The sequence below is a fragment of the Seriola dumerili genome, unplaced genomic scaffold, assembly GCF_002260705.1.
Source record: "Seriola dumerili isolate Sdu_G_001 unplaced genomic scaffold, Sdu_1.0 BDQW01000319.1, whole genome shotgun sequence".
In the NCBI taxonomy this organism is placed as follows: Eukaryota; Metazoa; Chordata; class Actinopteri; order Carangiformes; family Carangidae; genus Seriola; species Seriola dumerili.
The window spans coordinates 1,749,421-1,764,003 of NW_019174574.1; the positions used below are offsets into that span (position 1 = coordinate 1,749,421).

The 14,583-nt window shown below is 40.7% G+C and overlaps 1 protein-coding gene across 1 annotated transcript in view; it reads left to right on the forward strand.

The window, feature by feature from the left end:
* eps15l1 (epidermal growth factor receptor pathway substrate 15 like 1) overlaps positions 1-12,425 on the forward strand; it is a 45,572-nt gene extending 33,147 nt beyond the window's left edge. Inside the window, exons 21-26 of the mRNA XM_022759019.1 lie at positions 1,019-1,082; positions 1,775-1,920; positions 2,280-2,373; positions 7,725-7,883; positions 11,595-11,611; positions 12,257-12,425. Of these exons, the coding sequence (XP_022614740.1) occupies positions 1,019-1,082; positions 1,775-1,920; positions 2,280-2,373; positions 7,725-7,883; positions 11,595-11,611; positions 12,257-12,403 (627 nt within the window). The 3' untranslated portion in view covers positions 12,404-12,425. The remainder of the gene's footprint in view (positions 1-1,018; positions 1,083-1,774; positions 1,921-2,279; positions 2,374-7,724; positions 7,884-11,594; positions 11,612-12,256) is intronic.
* Positions 12,426-14,583: the final 2,158 nt, after the last annotated feature.

A 14,583-nucleotide genomic window follows, 5' to 3' on the forward strand; every position in this document is an offset into this window, starting at 1 on the left:
GTCGAAATTTCAGCAGCTCAAGTCCAGTGATGAACTTTAAATTATACAACAGTCAGCAGTGAATTGCTTGAGGGAAAAAAACGAGGTCACCAAAAACTGAAAATCACATGAATTTCATTGAAAACAGTTTTTCAGGAATGAAGAAATTGGTTAAGTTCCAGTTTTCTTGCAGCAGTGGAAGAAATGACATCTGAACTCTGAAAGTTAAAGTCCTGCAGGTCGATGACTGACAAACCCTAATTCTGTACAAACTAAACCCTCTGATGCATTATTAGTATTAGTATTAGTATTATTATTACTATTAGTTCTGTATACTGCTGTCAGACTGGTGAGAAACAGATCAGTAACAAGGACAGATTGGTTGGTCAGAGCTTCATCTTACAGCAACATAATGAGCCACAACATTAATTAGAACAGAATCCGACGGAGGCTTCGCATGATGAAGACCAGACCAGTCTCCAGACCTGAAACCCATGGAGCTGGTCTGAGATGAACTGGACAGGTGAAAATAAGTGAAACCTGCAAGTGACACACATTAATGGGAACTTGTGGAACTTGTGGGAGGAACCTTCTGAACAATGTTTCATTTCCATTGTTGAGAGACGGTCAGAGTGAGTTCAGCTGCTGGATGAGACAAACATTAAGATTAAATTTAGGATTTAAGATTCCATGATTCCTTGATTTTAAAATCTCCAATTGTTTATTTGTTCTATGTTTAATGTCAGAAACACTGAGACATTACACTCTGTGTGCTCAGTTCCCTCTGTTGGTGTTAAGATTGCTGTGGAGAATAATAGTTTTTCCTGGCTTTTGTTAATCTCTTATTCCTTTCTGTAAGAATCTGTGAGATTTGTGGTAGCACTGATTCTGCAGTTGAGGCAAACAAGTAACATGGAAACAATAAAAAAAAAAATAAAATCTGGGTAAAAACACCCAAGGCATAATGTATGAGTTTGGCTGCTATTTGAGTGAATGTATTAATAAATTAACATTTTATTTTTGCTTATGCTTCTTGCAGCAAGCCAGTCACTTCACAAGCAGTGACCCATTCTCTTCAAGTAACCCAAAACCCAGAGGACCAGGTAGGATTTAGTTTGTTGTCCGACCACATCTGATCTGTCTCTGATCATCATGTAGTTTCTTTATTTTGCTGGACCGGCCACAGGCCAACACTACATCCATGAATGTTATTGCCCCGGTGTGAACAGTTTCTATGATGGCATCAGTGGGCGTTGTTTACAGCAGACCTGACATTTGGAAATGTTCCGTACTTGAATGGGCTGTTTGACTTTTTATCAAATTAGTGAATTGTCATGTTATTTTGTCTGTAACAGGTCTGTAGCTGCTTAGAAACACCATAGTAATAAACTGTCACAGTTATACATCATGTTTTCTTCCAGCTGACAATACAAAGCATTTTTTATTTACTAAAGCAACCCTAACCAAGCTAAATGCTAACATCACAACACTAACATGCTCACAGTGACAATGTTAACATGCAGAGGTTCTGCAAGGTTATTGTTTAGCATCCAGGTTCAGAGTGCTATCATGCTAACATTTGCTAAATGGACTGCACTCATGTAACTTTTCAAGTCTTATCAACCACTCAATGCATACTGTGTTTTTCTATCATACACACTCACACAGGGATGATGGGGGCAGTTTGAGGTTCAGTATCTTGCCCAAGGACACTTGGACATGCAGACCGGTGGAGCCAGGCATTGAACTTGCATTACCTGGTCAGTGATCGTAAATGTGTCTGTGTGATTTTCAGACCTGTTTGGCACGTTGGACCCGTTTGGCAGCAGCTCGTTCAGCAGCAACAGTAACAGCTCCGCTGGATTCGCAGACTTCAGCCACATGTCGAAGCCCAGAGACCCGTTTGAAGGCAGAGCCAGCTGGCTGCCAGACTACCAGAAGGTAACAAAGACTCCCACTAAATATATAAGGTTATATATTTAAAATGCAATCGGGACGCCCTGGTCGCTCACCTTGTAGAGTGCGTACCACATGGGTTTAGTCCTAACCGCAGCGCCCATGGGTTCCAGTCCGACTCGTGGCCCTTTGCTGCATGTCATCCCCTCTCTCTCCCCAACCTTCCTGTCTCTCTCTTACTGTCTCTATCACAATAAAGGCAAAAAAATCCCCCCCAAAAAAAAAATGTCATTTCATTTCTATTTACTCTACATAACCTACATGATGTCACTGGCTCTCAGATTATATTAGAATGAAATTATTGCTAATAGAAGCACATATTGTTCTTATTTCTTTCTTGCCAGTCAGTTTTTGTGGACGACCCATTCAGCAGGAAGAATGACACGCCCGCTCTGCCACCGAAGAAAAGTGTTCCCCCCAGACCGAAACCACCCAGTGGTGAGTGTCAAAAGCCTCGGCCCTGTCAGAACCTTATCACAGCTTTAGTCATTGAAGGCTAACAAAATAATTGTTGTGTCTGTGTTAAGATAATGAGGTGATCTACTTTGACTTTCCAGTATAATAATAGATAATCATTTAGCTTAGAAATTGTACAAAAACATCATCATTTTTTTTTTTTCCAGAGACTGATGATAAATCTTCTGTACGATCATACATATCCTGGCCGAAGCTAGTGGAACAGAGGTTAGCTTAAAAGGGAAGGAAGATGTTGGCTTTCTCTATCAGAAACCTGATGCATGATAGGTTTTGTTTAGTGTGATTACCACATCACCATCATGCCCAGAATCACCACCCTGCTGACTAATACAAACATGCTGACGAATTAAAAGGCAGAGGATGTTTCCACTGACCATCACCAGACAAATAATGAATGAACGAAGAATTAGAAAAAAAATAAATTATAAAGAAAAGAAAAGAAAAGGTAGAGAGAAACAATTTGAGATGATAAAGGAAATTCAAAGTGTTAAAAGATATTAATATGATAACTACAGAGCAGAAGAGAATCAACAGGCTTGGGTATTATGTTGCAAGGGTAACTGTAAATATGTAAATTGAATGAATATGAAACATCAAGATAGTATGAGTAGCAGGTTATCTTACAGGAGCAGGGTTTTTGAGATGATAAATCACAGTGTAGTTTGCTTCTGCTGCCTGTTGACACTCAGGAATAAAAGTTCAGTTTCCACACGCATCTGCACATGTGTATAATAATGCTGCAGTATCATAACTGATCTCAGAACAGAGGACGCTGACTCAAGGGCAGCTTGACCAGCATGCTTATCTGTAGTTAGCTATAGCTCATCACCCGTCAAAGATCCCAGGATCATCTACAATGTGGATAAATATCCATAAAGTGCTGCTCCCTCCTCTGCTTGACAAGTCCCAATGGCCACGCCCACAAAAATGATAAGAAATGATAGATAGAGCGGCTGGTAGTCCACCTAGGTTCTCGATACATTAGCCTACTGCAGCCTCCAGAAGGCAGTACATTACAAACAGTAACTATCAGATCCTCTATGGGACAGGATGCTGTTCTGAGATTTGAGGAGAGATATCGCACCCACTTTGGTATCGTTCTAATTGATGTCTATTTTTAGCTTTAGCTGGGCAAACACTGCTGGCTTTGGTTGGCACACAACGTGTGTGTGTGTGTGTGTGTGTGTGTGTGTGTGTGTGTGTGTACATTGATTTATCAAACATGAGTGATGAAGTGTACAGAACATGATGGACATGGTATAAGATGTGTTCATAGTCATTATCTATTGTTAAAATGGTCCAAGAATGGGCCCCATGTTTTCCAGATCAACCTGAGAGTCTGAACACAAGATTCTCATAATATACTATGTTGGACATGAGTTTGATCAAAAGCTAAAATGATAAGTAATCAGAGTGTGATTGATTTCTGTCGTCTACCAGTAATTCTGTATCCTGTTATCATGGCCGGTCAGCACCACAGTCAGCATCTGCAGGTTTTTAGTCACTGACATCTTTTCATTTACAAAGTCATCTACATCTAATGCAAATCTGGGAATATTAGTTTGACAAACAACTTATCATACTTGTTTCTTTTCAGCTCTCATACACAGACATGATAAGTCACTATGAAAAGACCTGTAACCTTGAAACAAGTTCAATAATCGAATGCAAATGAGAAGAACAGGATAGAAGAATAAAAGAGATAAAATAAACTAAGATATTCTGACCTTTTTGAACTTGGATGTCATGTACAGTTGTTTTTCTTTTTCCCTCCAATTTTGAAGGTACAGTCTCTGCTCTGATCTGTCAACAGGAAAGAATGTCATTGTGGGTACAGAGAAGATAAAAGCCTTCTCGTGCTTGGCAAGCCACTGCTGTCACACACTGTATGCACTGTGTTGATTTTCAAATAAAACACGCAACCGGCAGGGAGTGATGTGCACTGTAGTATGTCATATTGAAGTTTATGAGAGGTGCTTTTTTCCATGTTTTAGGTATTGTGGGTGAACACACAGCTCTTGTTCTGTTAACAAGCTACACAAAAGAAGCACTTGTTGTGCAACAGAAGGAGGAAAAGGGAGGAAAGACCTGCCAGTTTAGACTAACAGAGGTCAAACACTGTGTGAACTGGAAGCAGGTAAAATCTATCAAAGCAGACATATACAATATATTTTACATCAAGCCAGAAATAAGCTTCTGTGTCTGCAAGGCGGTGTATTGTGATTTCGATTATTGTGTGTGTGTGTGTGTGTGTGTGTGTGTGTGTGTGTGTGTGTGTGTGTGTGTGTGTGTGTGTGTGTGTGTGTGTGTGTGTGTGTGTGTGTGTGTGTTCACTTGTGATGAACTGTGTTATAGAAATGTGGTGTCAAATTCACTTGACCTGAATGTACAAGAGATGAAACAGTCTTCTCTCCCATGAAACACTAAATAACATTTAGTGGGAAACATCACAGCTCAGTGTTGATCTGAGCCCAGTGATAACACACACTGAATCTCAGCAGCGCATGTACATGACATGTAGTCGATCCATACATGACAGCTTTTATATTACAAAGAAAGATACTGTATATACAGTATGTGCAGTTTACTAATCCTTTACTAATTCCTGCATAAGAAATCAATGGCATTAATTGTTGGTCACTAAGGAGAGATGGTGCAGTCTGCATGTTGACGAATGTCAGACTGTGACCTTGGACTGTCACTGCTTATTAAACTTCATAAAGATAATTTTTCTAGGTTTCTGGCCTATATGAATGACATTGAAATAATTACTAGATAATTAAACGATTTAATTCTTTAAATTGAAGTAATTCAAAAAGTTGTTCATGAGTAGATGTCATGATCAGAGAAGTGTGACTTTGTTTCTCATAGTATGTGAATTACAGTTACCCAGAATTCCCTTCTCTGTGTTTCAGCCTAAAATGTGGCCACATTTTGCTGCTACACTTACTCACATGCTTGCTGACTCAGTGGTTATAGAAGGTAACTGGAGAGAGGAGTCAGTTGCATCTGTGATGCTCCCGTATTGAGGCCTGCACCTCACACTCATTCTCCTCTGGTTTCTCTACATTTTGTGTCATAATTGTTCACAAACTGCTGCTCTGCTGTTTGTGTGAAGGTGATGTCGTAAGAGCGATGATGTGTGGTTTGCTTGCCCTGTTGTTTGCAGACACACCCAAACTTGCTTCCTCTCTCTTCCCTTTATGTGTGTGTGAATGTTTGTGTGTTTACGAGGGTGAGTGGTTCAGAGAAGGTCAGGCTGCAGGCTGTGTGCAGCGAGCGAGTGCCACCACTGTCACCAAGCTAACAGTTGTTGTTCAATTTGGAGTTTTTATATTTTCCATTTCACTCTTTCACACACAAACACACACACACACACACACACACACACACACACACACACACACACGCACGCTCTGTCACTTTCTATCATCAGCTGGTGTGAGTGGGGTTGCAGATAAACTGGCATTATTTAGGACACATAGCTGCATCTGCACAGTTTCCAATAGATAAAATAGTGCATGCTGCATGTGTACCCCTGTGGCAGGCATTAAAATTAGATGCCACTAATGTAGAGGATTATTTTAAAACAGGGTGGAGCTCATGATTGTGGTTTCTCAAGTGTGAATGTGTGTGTGTGTGTGTGTGTGTGTGTGTGTGTGTGTGTGTGCATGCAGCTTACTGAAAGAGGAAAAAACTGATTGCCAGGCATGCAGTTTTTGCTCAGCGTGGAGTGTGAAATGAACTGCTCACCCCAATCAGCCGGGTTATCTGGGTAATAAGACTAAATGCGTACGTGTATGTTGTATGACAACGGTTTGACTGGTCCTGTGGTTTAACACCTACACAAGCAACATGATGTACTCTTAAAGTTCTCACGATCCTCTGCCAGGCCCAGCATCGGCTCCCTGTTAATAACAGTAACTGCCATTTACTAGGATTACTTTTAGTACTGATTAGCTCATGATTAGATCCAACTGTGGTTGTCCAGCATCACTGAGGCTGATAAACAGCTTTTTTAAATAAAGATTAAGTTTGTATTTATTTTTACTAAAGTTCTGGACTCTACAAGGATATCTGCAGGGAGTCTGCAGTTATACTGACACATTAGAGGTGTCCATAAAGAGTCTTCAATAGAGTGTAAGAGGTATTAAAATTTATTAGAGCACTTAAAATAATTAGGGTTATGAATTGATTTCAAGTCAAGAACTTAAATTCTTAAGATTCAAAATTCTTGTTTTTTCTCTTTTGTCTTCCCGACAGCTAATGTAGGACTGTGACAGTCAGGTTATGTTAAAAAATATTTCACTTCATTTTTCTAAAATCTGAGACTCCTTGTTAATTAACTGGTAATATTATCTGTTTTCCAATATTTATTACATCTGCTCTTGGGCACATTAAATTTATATAAATAGATAAATATAAATATAAATATAAATATATATATATCTATATATAGATATATATATATGTATATGTATATATGGAACAGGAGCGACAGTGGTGTGTTTTTTTAGTTGGTAAACTGGTGAACCATCAGTTGGTAATGTGGGCAGAAACCCAACCAAGTCATGTACCAGGAAACCGTTGAATGGTTCCGTGGTCTATAAATGTATCACTTTTGGTTTTGGTCCTTTGGGTGTGGTCTTCTGCTGTGTGTGTTTTTTCCTTTACCAGCTGTTTTTATATAGTTTCTTTCTTTGGAGAATGAAGCCGTGCATGTGATAGCTTAAAGACAAGTCTCAGTATGAATTGTTTTGGTCTGCCACGTGTGGAGGTGAAACTAGTGTGGCTTTCAAAAGCTGGAAGGTATCATTGAGGTGAGAACGGAGGTGAAGCAGGGCGTGGGCAGATCTGTGAGAACCAGAGAATTTTATTCCAGATCTGAACAGATCACATCAGTCCGATTTTGCCTTATCAACATACAACATGAGTTCACTATGGTGAGAAATGCTCATGAGAGCTGCATTGATGAGTCATGGTATTTCTCTCACCTATCAGTTAACACATGCACTTGGTCTGTTGACATCCTCTGGAGATACGTGAGACTTTAAACCTGTAATGTGTCTGTCCTCATTTTTTGTTTTTACTCTCAGGATGTCCTCATCACCACACAGCAGGTTATTTTTTTGCTGTAACAGCACATATCTGTGTGGCCCTCCTGATCTTTTTCAATCAAGCATTAGCAATTCAGATTTTACTCTTTACTCTCCAGCCAGTTGTTACATTGTTGTCACATGACAATGTCAGAAAAGACAAACTTAGGGATAATATGAAAAGTAATGTTTCACCTCTGTCTCTTCTGTCCTCAGGTAAGAGCACACCAGTGAGCATGCCTGGTGCAGCTGACCCTTCCAAACCATGCGACCCCTTCCAGCCATTTGGCAGCGACGCCATCGACCCGTTTCAGAGTAAAAAGGGTCTGGGAGACCCGTTCAGCGGCAAAGACCCTTTTGCCCCATCCTCATCAAGTAAAGCCCCTAAAGCCTTTCCCTCAGGGTTTGCAGACTTGAGTTTTGTAAGCTGAGATGGGTGATACTGTTTAAGTGTCAGAGTCTAGACCAGGCCACAGAGCACGGCATGTGATCATGAGTCTGTTCGTTGATAGGTCAGATAACGAGAAGGCTCATTAATACAAGGTGTGAATGTAAAGGCCATTGATCAGTTATCATTATACAGATTAGACTGCAGCTAACAACAGTTTTCATAATTTCTTATTACTGTCGATTAAAGTTAAGAATATTTTCTTGAGTAATCATGTAGACTCATGGTGACATCTTCAAATGTCTTATGTTGTTCAAAATGGAAAGAGAGTCAGTCTATTATCATGGAAGAGGGAGACTGCGAGGAGATGTTCACATTTGAGAGACTAAAAAATTACTTATGACAAATTAATTGATCAGACCAGATGGACCGGACTGTAGCCAGAGAGGAAAGTCCTGGGTGGGTTTGTAAACTATTGTTCATGAAGAAATAGTTCCAGGATGTAAAACCATAAATTGTGATAAATTATTGAAATACAAAGTGTTGACAGAACAGTGCTGGAGTATCTCTTTAAACTTCAGCCCTGGTTAAAAGCTGTCCCACACTGTTGTGAGAACAATGACAGATCAGATCTAAATAGCAGCTGAAACAAGTGAAGACTAATTACAGGACAGTTCATAGAGTTTATAAAACTGTGTCCCTGTATTAAAAAGTCCCATTTTAACTGCAGCAGACAATCAAAGAGATGATATGACTAGAAATGAGAAAGAAATTAGACCTAACTTTACCCCCGTTCACCACTGTGACACATCATTTAACCCACTTTAAAAAGTGCAGTTTGATATTAAAGCTGTGTAGCAGCAGAGCAGAGCCTCCTCTAGTGCAGGAAAGGGTGTCAGCCCTTTTTGTGGTTTGTTTGTTTTGGTAGAAAGAATATTGCAGCTTTGTCAGGGTTTCCCCGGACTTTCACAGAGGCTCAGGGCCCAGTGTCATGATGCTCACAGTCTGGACCAGAACTCAAACCTGCTGTAACCCATCAGCAAATAATAACTGCAGGAGCTCCGACCAGTCCCTCAGATACTGAGCATTAGTCACAGGGAATGATGTTTCTGTCTGATTGACAGACATAACTAACATGAGACACAGCAGTATCACTACTCAACTCTCAGCTCTCAAGTCTGTCTCCTCTGCATTAACTTGCTGTGTGTGTATGTGTGTGTATGTGTGTGTGTGTGTGTGTGTGTGTGTGTGTGTGTGTGTGTGTGTGTGTGTGTGTTTGTTTCTCTCAGTTCACTGTTAGCCTTGCTGCTAGTAACTGTTCAGTGCTTTATATTTGCGTGTCTTTGTTTTATTATCTTACTGTAGTTTTGCTTCTGCAACCTGACAACACTCTGCTTCGCTCTGCTTCACAAAAACTTCAGACTGACTGCTTCACTGCAGATGAACCTAATAATTATTCATGATGATTGATTAGCTTGACTTAAAACAAATATTCATGTAGAGTCTCTTTGAAATATTGTATATTACTATTGACTGGAACAAGGAGCCTCAGGGAACAATCTACAAACCATGAAACACTGAGACATGTAGTGTTACCAGTGTGATAAGTTCTTGCAAGTTTTATATAACAATATGTTTATTAAATTATATTCTTATTTGTTCCTCTTAAATGTCCTACTAAAGCTGCCGGATGTAAAGGTGCTTTCAGACAGCAACAGGAGAAGGAGGGCAGCTACTCATAGTTCATGATGGTTCAACTTTCTCAACTCTCCACAGTGGCTCACTTTGAAGAGAAGCTGTATTGGAGCAACATCAGCTTCATGATGATATGATCTGAGATAATAAATATTTAGTGATACTAGTTAGCAAAACCTGCTGCATTAGTTAATGATATCATGTTGCTAACTATTTCCCTTGTTTTATGGCTGGTGGAGAGCAACAGCATGTTGTGCAGGCTGCTAGGATTACAGCCGGGAGCTGGAGATGTTGCTGCGGCAACAGCTCACACTGTGAAAGCATCTTTAGTCCTCTGGAACAGAACCATCTGATCCCAGCCTGGCCTCTAAACATAAAGTATTCTTTAAAACTCAAACTTAAAAACTTTTTTAAGTGATACTTGAAAGGCTTTAAAATAAAAAGATTCCTTCCTAATGTGTTTCCAGTGGCAGTGATGGGGACAAAATCCAAACAGACACAAAAAGAATTCTTTAATTTCACTTGCTGAAAGTGGCCAGATGATTGTGGAGTGTAGCTTTAGGTTTTGTGAATCATAGTTAGATGCTCCTACACTCTGCAGAATGAGGATCACCCAGCTCTGCAACAATAGCTCCAGTTTTTTGTCTGTGCCTTATTGTCTCAGTATGACAGACAGCTGATTTGTTCAAACTTAAGTTCATCCAGTTCAGTGCTACAGTAGAACTACTTTACAGTCCAATAATGACTCCACTGTACGTTACATATCTTTAAATGCCTGTGATGAAGCAGTAATTTCATCTGAGGTGAGCTGTTTTACACACACACACTCACTCGACACACATCCTCGATACGCTTCACTCACACTCACTCACTACACTATATAAACTAAATAAACAGGCAAATTTTCCTGGAAATCAATTCTTCTTCGCTGCTAAAATAGTAGTCTACATAGGATGTTGTATGTTGTGCTGTGCAGCTACTGGCAGCTACAGTTTTAGAGCAGTGAAGAAGAAATGATTTATAGTAAATTGTGTAAAGTTAGCCATCTACTAAACATCAGCAATTTGGCTACATGTTACAGTGGAAAGTCCCAACAGTGAAAAGGAGTACAGTACAGTATGTGTAGTGTAGGAAGTGTTATTTATTTCACGATAAATAATTTTGACAGTTAAATTAGAAATAAAAGAAAGACATCCATGTATCTGTTCATGTTTTACAAAGGGTTTAACATGAGCCATACAACAACAACAGCAATCCTATCACATCCATACAGGGTCAGTAGTGTACAGCTGTTCATTTCATTTATTTCTGTGCAGTGGTTTCAGAGCAGTACTCAGTTTATCAGAATCTGTATCAGGAGGGAAAAAAAGGTGTCTGACGTCTGTAATCTGAATTAGTGTTATGTGGTGAAGCAGTCAGTCGTCATAGTGATATCATTAAATCATTAAAACAAGACTTATCCTGGAATGTGGATAAACTGCTGATGGTGAGACACAGAGTCTGACATCTCATCTCTCTGTCACAGTGGATAAAGCATCTGTCACTGCTGTTGTAGAAGTCCTGCTCAGCTGCTGTCCTTCAGTTCTCTCTGAAGGGCTTCACTGACAGCTCTGTTTCATCTTTCCATGAGTCTCACCTGTGGCCCTTATTGGCACCAGGTGTCTACTACAATGTCAGTAGCTCGTTAGCATTGTAATAATTCATGATTTACTTTAATGAACAAGTAGATTCCAAAAGCATGGAACAGGATGAAGAGGATGAGGAGGGCTGAACAGGAGCTCTGCAGTTTTCCCTTCAGTGTGTGTGTGTGTGTGTGTGTGTGTGTGTGTGTGTGTGTGTGTGTGTGTGTGTGTGTGTGTGTGTGTGTGTGTGTGTGTGTGGTGTGTGTCTGTGTGTGTGTGTGTGTGTGTGTCTGTGCTGTGACGTCCTGTGAACTAGTCTAGATCCATGAGTTGAGTTTCTGCTTGATAAGATGTCTGTTCTGTGATCCACCTCTCTGACAGGACCTGACAAAGCTAAGGTAAGAGACTGAACACACAGTCAAATTCACATCTGATCACACAGTATTTGAATAAATGAGTGTAAAGGCAAGTGTTTGTGTTAATAGATCTCACATCATGTGTTGCTGAATGAGGAAAAGACATTTACCTGAATTAAAAAGCTCAGTTTCTAACATGATGCATGTCACATTGTTGTTTCATTGTTGATGTTTACTTTAGTTTGAACTCACCTGAATGTCAATGCCAATAATAGTATCAATATTTGACAGTTTAAAAAATCTGATAAATGGTCTGACAAATGATATGATCTTTTAAAAATTCGGTTTTATTGAGCATGAACAAAAACATGTAGTTGCCTACTTTGGCAACTAAATCAGTATGTGTCACATACTGATTTACTACTGCATCCAATATAAACAAACATTTAAAATAAGGATCCTTTGATTTTTATTTATTTACCTTTAAATATTGTGACCAAGACATTTAGTGAGAGGGACTTTTTCTAGGCTAAAAACTTGAATCTGTGAGACGATGATATTGTTTTTAAATGTCCTCAAACATCTTTGACATTATTGGTCAACATACATGGCCCCCGGAAGCTTTTTAGTATAATACAATGGAGTACAACAGGCAGATTCCATGTCTCTCTTTCCCTCTCTCTGTAGTTTGGGAATGAGGCTCAGCAGCTGGAGTGGGCGAAGCGGGAGAGTGAGCGAGCGGAGCGTGAGCGGCTGAAGCGGCTCAGACAGCAGGAGCAGGAGGACCTGGAGCTCGCCATCGCCCTCAGCAAGGCCGAGATGTCCAATGCATGACCTGGAACCCCCAGCACACACACACACACACACACACACACACACACACACACACACACACATGCACACACACACACAGTGCGTACACAGGCTCACGTGTAGACCAACATGACTGACATCTACATGACGGACACCTGCACCTCCATTATTCACACCCCCCCACACACTCACTGAAGATACAGAGAGGGCTTCCAGACGAGTCCGACCTGACATTAAAGAACAAGACGAAGAAGTCATCACTGCAAAACTCCTGCTGACATGAAGAGACGGACGGAGAGGGGGGGGGGGTTCAAAGGAGACAAACGGATGCACTGTGTATATGCACTATAGTGGCTGGACAGTAAGGTGATGGACTGAGAAGATGAGCTGACAGTTTGTATATCAGCGTGTTGTTTTTCTTCTCCACCTTCATCAATGATGGAGAGAATCACACTGACGTCAACAGCTGCTGCTGTCAGCGGCTTAAGAGCAAATCCAGAAAAATAACACACAATCCAAACTGCCAGTGGATTTCTCCTGATGGATAGGTGTGACATGGAGACATGGAGACATCTGTGGGCTGCTGATCTAGGCTGTCAGTTAGTGTTGATGTTGAGCTGTTTTTCTGGCAGGAACTGAGGTGTTACATTCAGTGTTTGTTGATACAGACACAGAGAGATTTCCACTCCTCAGGATCGAGGATTTTCAGTTGAGTTCAATCTGATTTTCAGAATCAGGGGCCACTGATCTAGGCTCAGATGAGAAGTGAGACGGTCCATATTAGTTGAGTTTGTTTTCACTTCTGCTGCCTGGTTACCTCTCCTTCTGCTTTGTGCTAAACTCTGTACTGCGAGTACTGAAATGAAATTGTTATTGATCCTCTCTTCTGACTCTGGGTGCAGAGGTTCCCCAAATATTAAGTTTTCTTTTTAATTTTACACCACACCAGGGCGTCAGGAGGGGCCTGCTCTCTGCCCTGAGAACCCTTGGTCCCTGGTCCAGAGCATCTAGAATGACCCCCCCCCCGGCTCCTGTGTGAAGCCAACATTAGTGGGATATGTTCACATATGTTCACTCTGGTTAATATGGCTGGAACACTGGTTCCCTCTAATGTGAGCAGGCAGAGTTTCAAGTGTCAACATATCCAGTAAGAAACTGTACAGATGTATTTTCTGTGTCCAGAGTGTGAGGCTGTCGTGTGGAGAGTTTTCTGTGATGACCTCCTGTGCCCTCTCTCCTGCTGTCCAGTGTACATAGATAAACTATGCCTCTTCTCAAAAGCTGTACTCTGATCCCGATGCTGTGAAGGTGAACCACATCCAGGTGAAAGGCAAGATTTCTTATTTTTTCTACATTTGACCTTGTTTTCTTTTTAGAGCGAGGATTTTAACTCTGTGTTTATTCCACGAGCTGGTTGTCGTCATTAATGTGATTCTTTTGACACGTTTTTGTTTTAAAAGATCATCAGAATCCATGTGGTTGTTTTGTGCTGTGTCTTGTGGTTCAGTGCTGTACACACCAGCAGGCTCACGCTGGAACTTCAGGTGTCTTTCAGCTGGAAACTGGAAATATGTGAAAAAGTGCTTTTTCTGATGTGTCATAGTTTGGATTTAACCACTCACCTTGTTGTTCTGTTGGTTGTCCCTTTACTTGAAGTGGTGACTGATCACCTGACTCTGGAGTTTGATTGGACTCTGAACCCCTTTGCTTCACATGTTTTATATCTCTGAGTCTGTTCTGTGACCAATCACACCTGATCAGCTCAGAGCACACCTGTTCTCCTCCACGTTACTTTAAGGGATGACGGATTGAGATGTTTGAGTCATTGAGTCATTACCATAACCTGCTCTTACATTAGATTGTATTAGATTATTGACATCAGCAGCAGGACCATCATGCACTGCTGGACGTCTGGTGACGGAACTGGAACATTTCATCTCTGATGTTCGTTCAGTTTGTTACAGGAAGAATTTAGAAAATACAACTTCTCAACAGCGTCTGAGGCAGAAAAGAATGACAACGAGAAAGAAGAAATTTAGTAAAATCACAGATGACGCAGCTTTTCTTCACAGCAGAGTGACTCAAGCTGCCGCTGGGAGCTGGACTAATGAGTCTGTAATATAGTTTCCATCCACCGGGGCAGCACTGAGTGGGTCAGGACTTTCAATCATGTTTTTTCATCTACACAGACCTGATGTGTT